General features: G+C 44.4%; 1 protein-coding gene across 5 annotated transcripts in view; it reads left to right on the top strand.

Moving 5' to 3' along the window:
* Window positions 1-15,528, top strand: part of THSD4 (thrombospondin type 1 domain containing 4) — a 507,461-nt gene that overhangs the window by 332,714 nt on the left and 159,219 nt on the right. The window contains exon 1 of one of the 5 annotated variants that reach the window (XM_053364386.1): window positions 13,841-14,142. The exons of the other annotated variants lie outside the window; for them this stretch is intronic. Within the exon in view, the coding sequence (XP_053220361.1) occupies window positions 14,071-14,142 (72 nt within the window). The 5' untranslated portion in view covers window positions 13,841-14,070. Of the gene's footprint in view, window positions 1-13,840; window positions 14,143-15,528 lie in introns of those variants that run through there. 5 annotated transcript variants of the gene reach the window in all.

The raw sequence follows: 15,528 nt of genomic DNA, 5'->3' as shown, positions 1-15,528 counted from the left end.
CCCACTTTTCTTTTGGAATAGGGCTCAGGAGTAGATCACATGCCTGCATTCAGAAGGCCCCAGGTTCAGTCTCCAGGAAGCGCTAGGAAAGACCCCCGTTTGAAAACATGGGAAGTTATTACCAGTAAGAGCAGGCAGAAATGTGTATATTAGGCGAAATTGCATACAACAATGTGTGAAGTAGGAGAGATTGGCACCAAAATGCTGATGAATTTTCGTAAGGACTTGAAAACCCCCCATCACACACTGGGAAAATGAGAAAATAAGAGAAACTAAAATGGAAATAAATTCACCCCTTCCTCACCACCGCTGAAATGGCCATCCTCTGGGGAGCAGGGCTACCTGGAGAAGGACCTGCAGGGAAGTTCTTAAAGCCTTAGCAGGTTTGCTTGGGAGCAGATTGTCATTTAGATAATAATATCACTGTGACGAAGAAATAAGGGATTTTGTTAGGAACAGGTTGAGTGAGTGGGGGAATGCGCAGCCTCCTGTGAAAGCTGAGTATGTCTGCATATTTGACTCAGTGTAGACATCTAACAGATGTTTAAGACATTGTATAGAAGCCCTGTCTAGCCTTGTAAATCTGCATCTTCAGCCCATTTCAAAAGCAACTTGTGTGGGCGACCTGGCGGGGGGAGTCCAATTTAAGAAGGCCAATCTGGCTTTTGTATACTCACAAAGCTGTAAATTCAATATACCTTCATTCCTGGGGCATATAATACAGATGTTTTGTAAAAGATCTGCTGTGTTGAGTAAAAGTTGTGTCAATTTAAACTTCCAGCAATTCCCCCCCCCCCATACTACACTCACAGAAGACTTCTGGCAAGGTCTGCTAAAGTTGTACAGTATCAATTTGAAATACTTTTCCTGTTACATTCCATTCCATTTGCCTTTTGGTCCATTTTCTTTCTTACTGGGAGCATCTTTTTATTTTTCTCTTTCACTGGGTAGACAATTGGATATGCTACAGATACACACACACACACACACACACACACACATTTATATCTCACATTTCCTTCAAGGGTGTGTCAAGTGACACCGCTGGTGTGTGTCTTATTTTATTCTCCCAGCAACCCTGTGAGGTAGGTTAGATTGAGAGAGACTGGCTGGCTGAAAGTCACCCAATGAGCTTCATGGATGAGTGGGGATTTGAACCCTGATCTCTGAGGTCCTAGCTGTACACTCTAATCACTCTGCCACACTGGCTCTCCCCAGCAATCTCCAGAAATCATTTCCAGGGTTCTTAATTTTAATTGCTAGGTGCAAGATGTGGGAGGTTCTGGAGTGGATGCATAGGATTGTAACTAGAATTGCATTTTGCTGATTTCAGCTCCAGAAATGCCTTCCAAAAGCTTTGCATTGCTTTATGGCATCTTACGGAGTAGGACTTAGACAGACCTTTTAATCGAAGAGAGAGTTGTATCAGAGAGACCATTAGGAAGGCCCCAGTGAGCGCTGAGTTCACCTCATGAATGGAGAGTCTCAGCAGGGCTTTCCCAGTGCAACTTAGAAGACCAGAGGGCTCAGAGAGGGAGAGGTCCTCAGTGGAGCATTATGCACACAGGGGTCAATATAATGTTTGTCCAAGCAAAAAAATAAAATAAAATAAACAGAACAAAACAAAACAGAGGCAAACAGAAGACAAATACTGTGTTGGAATACATAATCACAATAAATCCCCCCCCACCAAACAAAGATGTGATGGAGTGGTTTCCAAATTACTTTTTCCTTTTTTTTAATAAATATTTTTTATTAGATTTTCCATTAAAAAAAACATTTTTACAAAATTATACATCCATTTTTAACTTAAACCCTTTTTTCAGCTTGTCTGATAATTTTCCATTTATTTTTTATCCTCGTCTCACATTTCCCAATATTATATTGCACTCAAATACTCTTAATCACATCATATTTTTAAACAATATTTCTAACAGTAATTTCACAGAGATTCTTGAAAGCCAACGAACGTTATTTGCTCATCACAGAAATTTTTGATATACTCTGTAAATTTCTTCCAGTCTTCGGAAAATCTCTGGTCACGTTGGTTCCTAATTCTCCCCGTCAATCTGTCCATTTCTGCGTATTCCATCAGTTTCATCCTCTATTCTTCTTTCGTGGGCATCTCTTCCTGTTTCCATTTCTGTGCCAGCAAAATTCTGGCTGCTGTTACTGCATACAAAACTAATTTCACATCTTTTTTACTAATTTCATTATCCAGTATTCCCAACAAGAGAGCTTCTGGTTTTTTAACAAAAGTATATTTCAGCATTTTCTTTAACTCATTATAGATCATCTCCCAGAAGCTTTTTACCTTCTTACATTCCCACCACATATGGTAAAATGTTCCTTCTGTCTCCTTACACTTCCAACATTTATTACACTCTTTATACATTTTACCCAGTTTTACTGGTGTTATATACCATCTATATAACATCTTCATAACATTTTCCTTAATCGTTGTACAAGCTGTAAACTTTAACCCATCCTTCCATAATTTAGTCCATTTCTCAAATTCAATATTATATCCGAAATCTCTAGCCCAACTAATCATAACAGATTTAACCTCTTCGTCCACAGTATTCCATTCCAACAATATTTTATACATTTTGGATAAAAATTTCACTTCATTGTTTAAGATTTCTTGTTGAAATCTAGATTCTTTTTCAGAATATCCCCTCCCTAAAACCTCTTTTTTAAACCTTTCATTTAACTGAAAATAATGCAGCCAATCCTTAACATATTCTTTTACTTCTTCATATGGTTTCAATTTCCACTTATTTCCTTCCTTTTTTAATAGTTTCTCATATGTTATCCATCTCCCGCTCATATTTATCTTTTTAATACTCATAACCTCTAATGGTGATAACCAATGTGGAATCTTTGGTTCTAATACATTTTTATACCTATTCCAAACTCCAATCAAAGATCCTCTAAAGATGTGGTTCTCAAACACTTTATGTATTCTTTTTTTATCATACCATAAATACGTGTGCCAACCGAATCTATTATCATAACCTTCTAAATCCAATAATTCATTATTTTCTAACTTCATCCATTCTTTCAACCAACAAAGACATGACGCTTCATAATATAACCTCAAGTCTGGCAGGGCAAAACCTCCTCTTTCTCTTGCGTCAGTTAATATCTTAAATTTAATTCTTGGTTTCTTGCCCTGCCAAATATATCTTGATAATATTCTTTGCCATTCTTTAAATATTGTCACTCCTTTTATTATTGGTATTGTTTGAAATAAAAATAACATTTTCGGTAGCACATTCATCTTTATCGTTGCAATCCAAATCCCATCTTTGTTTCCTTTGTTAATTAAAACAAGGGTCATTCTGGGCATTTGTTCTGGCATTTGAGTCAGAATTATAATTTGTACCAGGCATGTAACAGATCTGCTGTTTGGCCACACTCCCCACCCTGACCCTAGTTCTGGCTGTCAGGGTTCATTGTATCTGTATTTGACTCAACTTAATTGTGCTTTGTTTCTTAAATATGTGACAAGAGGTAGCTTACTATTAATACACTGCTGCTTCTGGGCTAGCTTGTACTTCAGCAAGAAGCAATATGTACTCATCAGCTTTTGTGCTTTTGGAAGTTATTTTAAAATTTCTTTAAAGAAGCATGAGAACACAACTACAACAAAATGGCAGCCAAATCATCTCCCTCCCACTGGGTTACTGCCCAAGACTGAAGGCTCATGGTTGAGCAGGTCTCTCTGTGTCTGTGCTGAGCTTAGGAACTACTTAAGAGAGAGCCAGGTGCCATGAGCTGGGAGCCAGAGCCACCTACGGCTATGGCCTGAAGACACATGAGGCCATCACTTTGCTGAAAGGATGGAGGATGAAGAACTCAAATTCAGAGTACAAAATTTGAATGCTGAAGTCAGGACGGTACATAGTCAAAATGGGGTTCAAATGCACAACAGGGTTTATACATGGCTAAGAAAGCTAAGAGTTTGATCCAACAAGCTAAGAATCATAGCATATTAGAATTGTAAAGTTGGAAAGGACCCCAAGGATCATCCAGTCCAACCCCCTGCAATGCAGGAATCTCAACTAAAGCATCCATGACAGATGGCCATCCAGCCTCTGCTTAAAAACCTCTAAGGAAGGAGAGTCCACAACCTCCCAAGGGAGAGAATTCCACTATCAAATAGCTCTTACCACCGGAAAGTTCTTCCTGATGTTTAGTCAGAATCTCCTTTCTGGAAACTTGAAGCCATTCTGGAGTCCTACTCTACAGAGCAGGAGAAAACAAGCTTGGTCCATCTTCCATGTGACAGCCTTTGAGATATTGAAAATGGTTAGCATATCTCCTCTCAGTCTCCTCTTTTCCAGGCTAAATATACCCAGCTCCCTCAACCGTTCCTCATAAGGCTTGGTTTTCAGACCCTTCATCATCTTCATTTCCTTGCTCTGCACACCTTTCAGCTTGTCAACATCCTTCTAAAATTGTGGTGCTTTCAGGGATTGGCTTGATGAGGAGGAGTGATGGAAGCCTGACCTGACCAAGAGTCCCCCAGGGAAAGCACAGAGGGAGAGGACTTGGATGCTGGCTCCTGGTGGTGGAAAACCGGCCACACCCTAGAGGAGGGGATGGCCTGGGAAGCACTGGAGGCAGGGAGCTTGAGAGATAGTGAAGAAGAGAAACAGGCAAGTGCTCCAGCACAGGGCAGGGACAGGAGTCAGACTTGGCACTTCTCTCACAGAGCCAATCTGATAGCTTCACTGCTGACAGCTTGCAAGCTCCCCGAGCAAGACATTCATTGCATGTTGCCAAGCAAAGATCCAGGCAGACAGAGAGGGTCCCTTGGAGCTGGCCATAGGCAGACAGAGGGGCCTGACACAGAGGGCTAGGGAGTGAAGGGGGAGCTACAAGCCAGTCCAAACAACTGCTTCATCAAGACAGGAGCAACCTTTAGAAGTCGCTGGGTGTTCTTTATTTTGCTTCCTTAATAAAGAAACTAACTGTAAGTTAGCCAGGTGTTCCACTCTCTTTCTCTGATCTGAAAACGACCTGTTCTCCTTGTCGGCTCCCTGACAGGTGCCCAGAATTGGACACAGTATTCCAGATGTGGTTGATCCAACAAACAACACACACCCTTAGGAAATGGGGTGCCACAGGGTGGCAAGCGCTGCTGTCCTTTGGAATGGGCAGTCAAACAGGAACTACTTCTGGAGGGCTGAGGCATCTGTTCAGTCCTGTGCTGGTGTCTCCTTTGCTCAGGCGATGGGGGAAGTGGCTGCAGCAGCTCCAAATCAGACAGAGTGGCCGACCTCTCCTGAGAGGATAGGCTAGGGGCAGGATCCAGCAGTGCCAGAGGGTGTTGGGATTGGAGGAGAGACTGGCATGGGAGCCGGGGGTTGAAGTAGGCACAGGCTATCTGGGTGACAGAAGAGGGGACAAAGCAGAGCTCTGGAGGGGGACTATGCCATTGGGACCCTCCCTGGGATCTGACTCCTAAACTGTAATTCCCTCCTGGGGTGATTCCTCTGCCTCTCAAAGCCCTAATGCATCCTGTTCAAACCCACTGGGACACCCCCTAGGGCATCCATTTTTAAAAGGGAAATTCCCTTATTCTGAATAGGATTCCTTGCAAGAAAAGTGAAAAGTTGACAGCTATGCCCTAGGGTCATCAATGGGCAACTCCTCCCATCCCCTATCCTGATCCAACCAGCCCCTCCGCAGTGTCTCTTTGGGATTTATGACAGTCTGTTCAGTTATTGGATGGGTAAAGGTAAAGGTAAAGGTAAAGGTAAAGGTAAAGGTACCCCTGCCCGTACGGGCCAGTCTTGACAGACTCTAGGGTTGTGCGCTCATCTCACTCTATAGGCCGGGAGCCAGCGCTGTCCGCAGACACTTCCGGGTCACGTGGCCAGCGTGACAAACTGCATCTGGCGAGCCAGCGCAGCACACGGAACGCCGTTTACCTTCCCGCTGGTAAGCGGCCCCTATTTATCTACTTGCACCAGGGGGTGCTTTCAAACTGCTAGGTTGGCAGGCGCTGGACCGAATGACGGGAGCGCACCCCGTCGCGGGGATTCGAACCGCCAACCATGCGATCGGCAAGTCCTAGGCGCTGAGGTTTTACCCACAGCGCCACCCGCATCCCCCTAATTGGCCACAAACCACGTGCACACTGCCAGGCTACATGATGGAAGAAATGTGGGATATGCTGTAAATGTAAGAAAAGAAATAAGAATAGGTCTGATGCAGTGAAGGCAGTTGTTACCCAGTCCCTGCCTGACCAGAGGTTCCTAACTGTTGGCTTTAGTGAGGTCACTCTGGAACTTGGGAGCAGTTGACCAGCCAGGTAACACTGTGACCTACAGCCTGGAAGGAATGACACAAAAACAGCAGCAGCAGCAGCCTATGCCAACTATTGTGTCCTGGTTGGTAGTCCCAACACCTCCTGACACCTTGGCCAGCATTACGGCCACTTCTGCTATGCAAGAAACAAAGTTAACCATGCATGAATCACGCAGATTTCAAGAGTCTGTATACATCCAGGGAAGGACAGAAAATGGACACCTTATGAAATAGTTGTGGCTCTTTCAGTGATTCCAGAACTTTGTAGGAAAGGACCACGAACCCCCTGAGGCGCTGCCTGATGTATTTGTAATATAAGAACAGGATTAGTTCTCCTTGGACTGCTCTCTTTGGGTTCCTTGCAGTGTGGAGAATGCCTTAGGAATTTGCTTTGTTGTTGGTTCTTGTTTTTTAATGTTTCCTTTTGGGATGAAGGGGCATTGGTGTTCTTTTACACCAGCTGTGCAAAGTTTAATCCAGTGTGTTTTGATCTTGCTTTCAATTAAGGCTCATGATTTCAGCCAAAGGGCTCATTTGGTGATTGGTTTGCAGTTCTGTAGTTCCTCTCAGCAAGTACAGGGGTCTGAAACCTGGCATTTCTCCAACAAATTGATATTAAACAAATTGATATATCAACAAATTGATATTAAAATGTATCTGGAGATAAAACTTTATTATCTGTAGCATGTTCTATGCATACATGATTTTGGATTCTGGATGTTGTTGAAGTATGGGCATCTCTAGAGGAATAAATGTTGCTGGTGGCATCACAGAGTTGTGTATCTCTTTTTCATGTTTACTCATTGCTGATATGATACACAAAATACAGCCTGTCACTTCTTATGTTAGGAGAGTAAACTCTTCAATGGTATATGCCAAAGGCATATTTTATCGTGTTCACACTGGATTTCTGTTGTGATACACCCTCCTGTCCTGCAGAGGGTGCAGTCTAGCATGACAGTGGACATAAACCTTTAAGAGGGAAGGTATAGATACCTCTTGGCAATGTGAATGGCTTTGTGACTTTTTCTCTGTTGTGATTTTTCTGTGAAGAGAGTGAGAGAGTGCAGGAGCACTCTGCTATAATAACCTGTCAGGAGAACATGCCAGGATGTGCGGGTTTCTTCCTCTGCGCACGCGGCATCTCACCTTCTCTGAAACCAGAGTATGCTCTCTTATAATGAAGAGCCCTTTGCTAGAATATTGTTGTAGACCAGCATTAGAAATTGAAACTGTGGAGCATGCCCCACCCACTTCCCATGAAAGCCTGGAGCCAGTCCTGGTCAGAGCTGCAGCATTCAGATCAGAATAAGCAAAGTGAGGAACTTGCATAGAATGCTTCTAAAGGCTAGAAGAGCTTGCTAAAGTTCTTCCTGGTTTGCTTTGAGAAGAGATGGGTTCAAAAGAGACCATTCCATGATGACAATACATTGGTCTGCACAAGGCAGGTTTTTAATCATATGAAAAGTAAATTCAGCATGAGGTTGTCCCTTGTTTGTAGTCAAATTGGAGGGTTGGGAGGGATAGCAGTGTCTTATAAATGGGCTTTTGTTCTTCATACACTGCCTCACTGCTGTCAGGAATGAGAGAGAAGGTTGGAGGTTTTTTTCTTTTTGAATGGGGGAACCTGGAATGGAGACCAGGAATCTGTCATCAGAACACAGAAGATTGAAGTCAGGCCAGACAAAATAAATGCTTGAGCTCAAGTCTAGGCAGGTGGCAACTGAGGACCTCTTGCTTGCTTGCTTTTTCCCTAAGCATCTAAACCGTATTTCCGGGCAAGGAAAGAAGATAATGATTTTAGCACAATGAAAAGCCAATGAAGTCATAAATACTTTGTGACATTTTGGAAGAATTTGAGCAAATCTAAGGCCCTCCTAGGGGACGTGGGTAACCACAGAGCCTAGGGCTTGCCGATCAGAAGGTTGGCAGTTCGAATCCCCACGACGGGGTGAGCTCCCGTTGCTCAATCCCAGCTCCTGCCAACCTAGCAGTTTGAAAGCATGTCAAAGTGCAAGTAGATAAATACTGGCGGGAAGGTAAACGGCGTTTCTGTGTGCTGCTCTGGTTCACCAGAAGCGGCTTATTCCTGCTGGCCACATGACCCGGAAGCTGTACGCTGGCTCCCTCAGCCAATAAAGCAAGATGAGCGCCGCAACCCCAGAGTCGGTCACGACTGGACCTAATGGTCAGGGGTCTCTTTACCTTTACCTAAGGCCCTCCTGCTTTGTATACCTATTTTCAAACCACATCATTTGGGGGATTTGAGTCTCAGAGGTCTGACTGGTTGACATCCACTTTCCCTCTCCCTCAAAAATTCACAGTTCTGGGAGGCATATTGGGAGAAAATGGGGCAGCTGCTATTTCCTCCCAGAATCTGTTGGAACTGAGTATATATTTTGGGGTGTTGGTGGTGAAAAGGGTGTGTGCCTGCTGATAAAGTGCTATAAGAGAACTCTGGTGAGTCTCAGCGCCACCCCCAAAATGAAAGGGCCCTGCCCAAAATGAGAAGGGGAGAAGGCAGTTTCCCCGCCCTTTCACTCCAAACCTGTCATGATCCCAGAATCCAGCAATGATCATGACACGGAGTCTGAAGCAGGGCTGGGTCACCCATGAGGCGACGTGAGGTGACCCGACGTGAGGTGCCTTGGGCAGCAGAATCCACAGGATCTGGCCTCCAATGAATGCATCTCCTGCTGCGGCTGTGGTGGTAGCAGCGGCAGCTGCAGCATGCACATTGGAATCCAGATTGGCCACCTCCTCTGCTGCTCTGTGCCATGCGCCAGCATGCTGGCTCGACAGTGGCTGGCCCATGGCACCAGAGTCAGGACGGGGAGAGGGAGAGAGGTGATACAGGCACACGGAGTCTTTGGCCAGTACTGGAGCAAGGCAAAGGTTGCTACTGTGAAGGATGAGGAGGCTACTGGAGCCATTGGTGGAGAACTTTAAATAAGCAAGTTGATCTACTCAGGCTTCCATGCCATATATCTTGGTGCTGCTGAATAACATAGAAGGGACCCAAGTTCCAGTAAACGGCCGTAGCCACAGGTTGTGTGTTTTGCAAATTGGAAGGACTACGACAATCTGCAGAGTGGGGAGGTGAAGAAAATTAGTCTGGAACAGGCTAGTGAAATAACCATGCGGTCCGTATTATAGACTGCGAGGCTCTGGGCATGGGCAGTCCCTGGGAATTTATCTTGAAGGAAAGAGTCTCAGGTCTTCAACTAGCCCCAGATCCAGGAAAGCACTTAAACATATGCATCCCTTTCTTTCTTTCTTTCTTTCTTTCGTTCTTTTTCTTTTTTTTAAGAGCATGAGTAATCCATTTGCTAAGCTACTCACCCTTGGATTTCCTGAAGTAAACTGAAACCTGATTGGGTTGAGACAAGGAAAGCCCATGTGGCTCCCTCCTCAGCCCTGTGCATTATTGGGACTGTTGCACACGGTTGTCCACACCTGGCTGTTTTGCCAAAGGGGGGGGGTGTTAATGAAATACAAATGGAGACCACGCAATGCAGGTTAAAGACGTTTAACTATTGAACCGCAGTGTGGCTTGTTTAAACTGTACTAATAAGTGCACAAGTCACACCCACCCACACCAACACCCCGTACTTTTTCTCTGTATGAGATTTTTTTACTCTAAAAATAATGTTCAAAATCAGGGATTGTCTTATACATGGATATAAGAGGGTGCGGGCGATTGATTGCAGTTGCGAGCAGGAAGTTGTCAGCAGCGATTTTGGTGGGTGATTGGTGGCTGTGGCAAGGGCTGCTGTGGATTGGCTTCCACTGCGGCAATTATGCGTGTGCTTGCCGGCTGCTGGTGGCAATCGGGCAGACGCTTTGTGGCTTTATTGATGCGTGCAATTGTCAGCTTTTGTCAGTCTGGTGAGTGATTTTTGGCACCCCCCCCCACCAAAGCTAAAGAACTCTGTGCAATCTCCCCTCATTTTCTTAAATTGGAGTGCCCTAAAATAGTCTTATACATGGGGGCGTCTTATACACAGAAAAATATGGTATATCACACCAATATGGATCGTGACCTCATTCTATTATGCTGGGTTCCTCGGGGTCTATTAGTGTCTTTCGGTGACCTCATAAAATATTGTGGTTTTCAGTTCCATCTGCATCACTTCCTCCAGGCCGGGCTACACGTCATGCCTGCTGCCAACTCTCCCCCCCCCATTCTTCCCATCAAGAGCTGTGTTTTGCACCACATGGTGCCATGCTGTCCACTTCCTCCCCTTCCACAATCCTGTTAGATTCATAGCGTTTGAAGGGGACCCCGAGGGTGAGCTAGTTCAGTGCCCTGCAGCGCATGAATCCCTGGCAGGTGCCCCCCCCCTTTCCCAAGTAGCCTATTCCACTATCACACAGCTCTTATCTTCAGAAGGTGCTTCCTAATATTTAGTCGGAATCTCCTTTCTTGCAACTTGAAACCATTGGTTTGGGTCCTTTCCTCTGAAGCAGGAGAAAACAAGCTTGCTCATCATCCATGTGGCAGCCCTTCAGGTGTTTGAAGATGGCTGCCATATCCCCTCTCAGTCTCCTCTTCGCCAAGCAAAGCATACTCAACTCCCTCAGCCATTCCTCATAAAGCTCGGTTTCCAGTAGATAGATATATGGTCTAGTATTATAAATCTGTGTTTTACTGTTGTATCAATGTGTACTTTTGGTAATTGTCGGTTGCTATAAAATGTTAGAATGGCCTGTTGCTTGCATATAAAGATGATGTTCTAATGGTAAAAAGAAGTCCTTGGGAGGTTGTGGACTCTCCTTCCTTGGAGGTTTTTAAGCAGAGGTTGGATGCACATCTGTCAGGAATGCTTTAGCTGTTGATTCCTGCATTGCAGGGGGTTGGACTAGATGACCCTCAAAGGTATCTTCCAACTCTACAATTCTAGGATTCTATGTTCCAGCTGCTGCAAATCACTGGTTTCCCACAGGCATCTGGTCAGCCATCATAAGAACAGGTAGATGGGCCATTGGCTTGATCTAGGAGGCTTTTATTATGATCTTAAGAAGAGGTGGGTGAATTTGTCAATTTTGATTTCTTTCAGTCCCCCCCCCCCCATTTTAAGTTCAGTTCTTCACAGTACCACATTGGCTTGTGATTTTTTTAAAGCCCTCAAGAAAATTAATCAGCATTTTAGTGCGAGTTTCTCATAATATGCAGATTATTGTATGCAATTTCACCTAATAAATGCATTTTGGCAAAACAGTTCCCCCTTATGTAGCACATTTTTGCTTGCTGTTCTTAATAATACATGCATTTATAAGTTCATAGTGTATGGGGGGTTTGTACACATTCCTTGGCTGGAGAACTGCCTTGCAACAGTTGGAGAAGTGCAGATGTTAAAGAATGGTTGTGTTTCAGTTTGTGTATTGTTTTGGAATTAGGTAGGTTTGCCTTTAAATGAAAATTGAATCAATAAATGCAGCAATATGGTCATTTAGCTTTTGCAGTGAAGGCATGGGTCCCCATCTTACCCTGCCTCTTCCAATGCTAGTATGGCAAGACTTTCTCACACATCAGAATCTATAAGCATATTGAACCACTTATAGGTGCATATAGTGTAATGCTGTGTCCACAGACCTCAAGAGACCAAAGGTTGGGCATCTGCCCTCAGAGGTTCACTCTAATGTACTGCAGACAATAAAAGGAAATAATTCTGGTGGGTCAAAAATGAAGCATGTGAGTGCTCGCTTTGGCAGCACATATACTAAAAATGAAGCACATTAAAACATCCCATTTTAGTTACATCCCATTTGGATTACTGTAGCATGCTCTACATGGGGCTGCCTTTGAAAAGGGGTCAGAAATTTCAGCTGTCTCAAAGAGCTGCAGTGAGGTTGTTAACCAGGGCTGGTTATAGGGAGAAGACAACTCCCTTGGTACAACAGCTCCATGGGCTACCAGTCTGTTTCCAGGCACAAATCAAAGTGCATGGCTTAGATCTAAGCTATTGGAAAGACGTGTTCCTTCCTATGAACCTGCCAGGGTTTGAGTTCTTCAGGGGAGGCCCTCTACCCTTGGTACGCTTGGTGGGGATGTGGGAGAGGGCCTTCTTGGTGGATGCTCCCAGACTTTGGAACTCCCTCCCTAGGGAAGCCACACCTTGTTGTCATTTTGCTGTACTCTTTCCAAGCACAGCTCTGTGCTTTAAAGGTCACTGTCTGAGCGCCCCCTCCTCGTGAGGTACCTCACATACAGCTAGCTGAAGAAGGGTGGTAGCAAGGGAGTTTGTTGTCTTTTCTGTTCCATTGGCCCTGGGGAAGATGAGGAACTGGCTGTTCTTTTTCTATTATTATTGAAATTTTATAACACAATTGAACAAATCAGCAATGGTATGAATACACATCAGACAATAGTCAGCCTGTGCAGCACAGTGGGTAGACCTGGGAGACCAGGGTACAAATCCAGCGTTGCTGCTGCTTTTGCTTGTTGCTTGGTATAGTCTAATTGGTTATTCAGCATTGTGCTGTGTTATGTAGCTCGCTTGCTGTTTTAAGCCGTATGTTACCAACCTTGAGAGTGCATGGTGAAGAGTGGAGAGAAATCCATATCAAAATAAATAAAAGGGAGCTGGGCACTTGGGGTTGGTGGCCCCATCAGATGCTGAGATCCCCACAACTTATAGGTGCTGACATTGACCCTACTGGCTTTCTTAGCCCCTGTGTAGAGTATGTGCTAATGTTACCAACAAGCAACTGGGAATATGGGGCTTATGGGGCTGTTGCAGAACTGCTCTCCATCATGTGGTTATAGCCTTGGTCAGTGGCTGGCTTGGGCCAGTTCAAGAAGGGAGTGGATGTGGTAGGCCTCAGCCTGTTCCCCACCCTGCCCAAGTTCATTACTGCCAAGTTCCAATTCCACACCTGTCTTTTTATTATGGCAGTTGGGACAAGTGGAAGCTGGGCAAGATATTGCACAAGAGCTGCTAACTGATGACTCTCCTAAGCTGTCTGCTTGGGATGCATAACCATTGACGCAGGCATATATCTTGCAGCATTTAGTATTACTGTAGAGAAATGTTAGGTTTTCAGGGTATCTGTAAACTGGGGTTTTCTGCATTTCCTCTCAATAAGTTATACTTGATTATTTCCTAGAAATGTTGGGGAGGGGAGATAGCAAGGAATTGGAGCAGTGGCAGCTGCTTGAAAAGCTTTCACTGTTTAATTGTCCAGAGGTACCTTCAGCCTCCGATCCTCCAGTCATGCCTGCCTAACTTAATAAGGCACTGGTGAGATTCCTTTTGCAGGGGTGGGGGAGTTACTGTAGCTTCTTAAAAGTTTTATAAATTGGAGCAGATGCCAGACTTGTTGTTGCCCATTTCCTGGTGCCTCCCCTTCTTAATACTAAGTGTGTGTGTGTGTGTGTGTGTGTGTGTGCGCACACACACACACACACACGCAGACACGCACGGACGCACACTCACTCACTCACTCACTCACACACACACCCACAACCCAACCCCTTTCCTTAGCTCACTGCCGCTATGAGCCCCCTCCCCAAGCAGAGAGAAGTCATTACATGAAAAGATCAGCTTACCACTTGTCTTCAGAGCAGAGTGGCTGAGCTCAGAAGCTCCCGGTAGTTAGCAGAGTGAGTGAGGCAGCAGAGAGAGACATGCACTGAGCAACAGCGCAGGACCAGGATAAACTTTGGAGAGACCAGTCCATCTGTTAGCTGTTAGTGCTTGATGAAAAGGGATCCCAACCCTGTGAGACTTGTCAGGTTCAGTTATCATGTTTTCCAGCTACCTGCTATTGACATTGCTTCACTTTCAAGCTGTGAGGCTAGCGAGACCTGAAGAAGAGGTAAGCTGAGTGTAACACTTTGTTAGAAATTATCTCTGGTCAGGGTCCTTCTTCTGTCCCACCTTGTCCTGTCAAAAAGACAGCAGGTTGCTTTGCATGGTGGCTGTGCTACATGCCATCAGTGCAAAGGAAGGGACAGGGCCAGCTGCCAAAAAGTTAGTTCACCTTGCTTTGTTTGAGGAAGAGGTGTGTTGTGTTTTCTGCTTTGCAGAACAGTAGGAATAACTTTAAATGCTGGACAGTTTGCAACACTCTGTGAAAGTTGTGCACTTAGAGGGTTCTGTAGGAAGAAGGGTGTGTGATGGAAGTTGCTGATGACTACTTTTTGTTAGCTTGTTTTGGGGAAATATCCCAACCCTTCTAGTTATGAGCATGTCCTTGCCACATGTTTTGAGAAGTCTTGGATTCACTAGCAAAGGAATTGTGAAAGCTGCCTGTGTTTTGGAATGCATGTTTGTGGTTTTATATAGACTGTGTTTGGTTACATTCATATTGAAATGAATATCTGAAGTTGAATTCTTGTTACTTTTGACAGTTACTGTTACTGTTGCTGATTGTTACGGTTTCTTATGGAAGTTGTAATCCTACATACCTGGAAGTAAGTTCTCTTGTACTCAGCAGGACTTACTTTTGAGTAGACATGCTGTGATTTATTTAATTTAAGACAACATGATTTGAAATCATTGGGGCGTCCTTCTTTGTGTTTAATATCCAAGCTTTCCATGTCAAATGTTCTCGTACTTAAATGAAAAATCTCAGAGATCTAGTACATGGATTTGGAAAACCACACGCCACAAAAAATGGTTCGATTATTCTAAGTACTACCATGAAAATGCTGGTTGTAGTTGTCCAATTAAAGTACACATTTATGTCTGCTTATAATGACCAGTGGACAGAAGTCGTCTTGTGTGCAGAAAAACTAGTGAAAAAGTGTCAGTCTTGGGAGGAACAGAGACTCTATTTTCAAGCTCTGCCTTTTGTTAGTCTTGTCAGACATTTCCAGCAGCTTTATAGGCTCCTCTCAGCTACTTTCACTGCTGCTGGAGTGAGCTGAGCTTACATCTGTGCCTCCGGCAGCTGGCTTGAGGCTGAAGATCACTTTCACTCCTAGCCATATACTGTGTGCCTGTGGAGGAGATGCAGGATGAATCAGTCCAGCAATTTCTGAAACCAGAGCTTTATTTGGAAGTCCTTCTGGGTTGGCAATTGCCTTGGCTGATGTACCAGTAATTAAATATAAATCGCCTGGGAGCAGAGTCTGAACTAATTTCGAGTACATAGAAGTTCATGATGCCAGGAGGTTACCCATTGCCCCAGGATTGCTCTTAAAGAGCTTTAAACTTATTGCACTGGTTTTTTTCTTACTGAATTTGTAGATGGACTTGG

Source organism: Podarcis raffonei, chromosome 14 (assembly GCF_027172205.1).
Source record: "Podarcis raffonei isolate rPodRaf1 chromosome 14, rPodRaf1.pri, whole genome shotgun sequence".
Classification (NCBI taxonomy): Eukaryota; Metazoa; Chordata; class Lepidosauria; order Squamata; family Lacertidae; genus Podarcis; species Podarcis raffonei.
The sequence above is the reverse complement of the archived record's forward strand: the minus strand, read 5'-3'. Positions and strand labels throughout refer to the sequence as shown.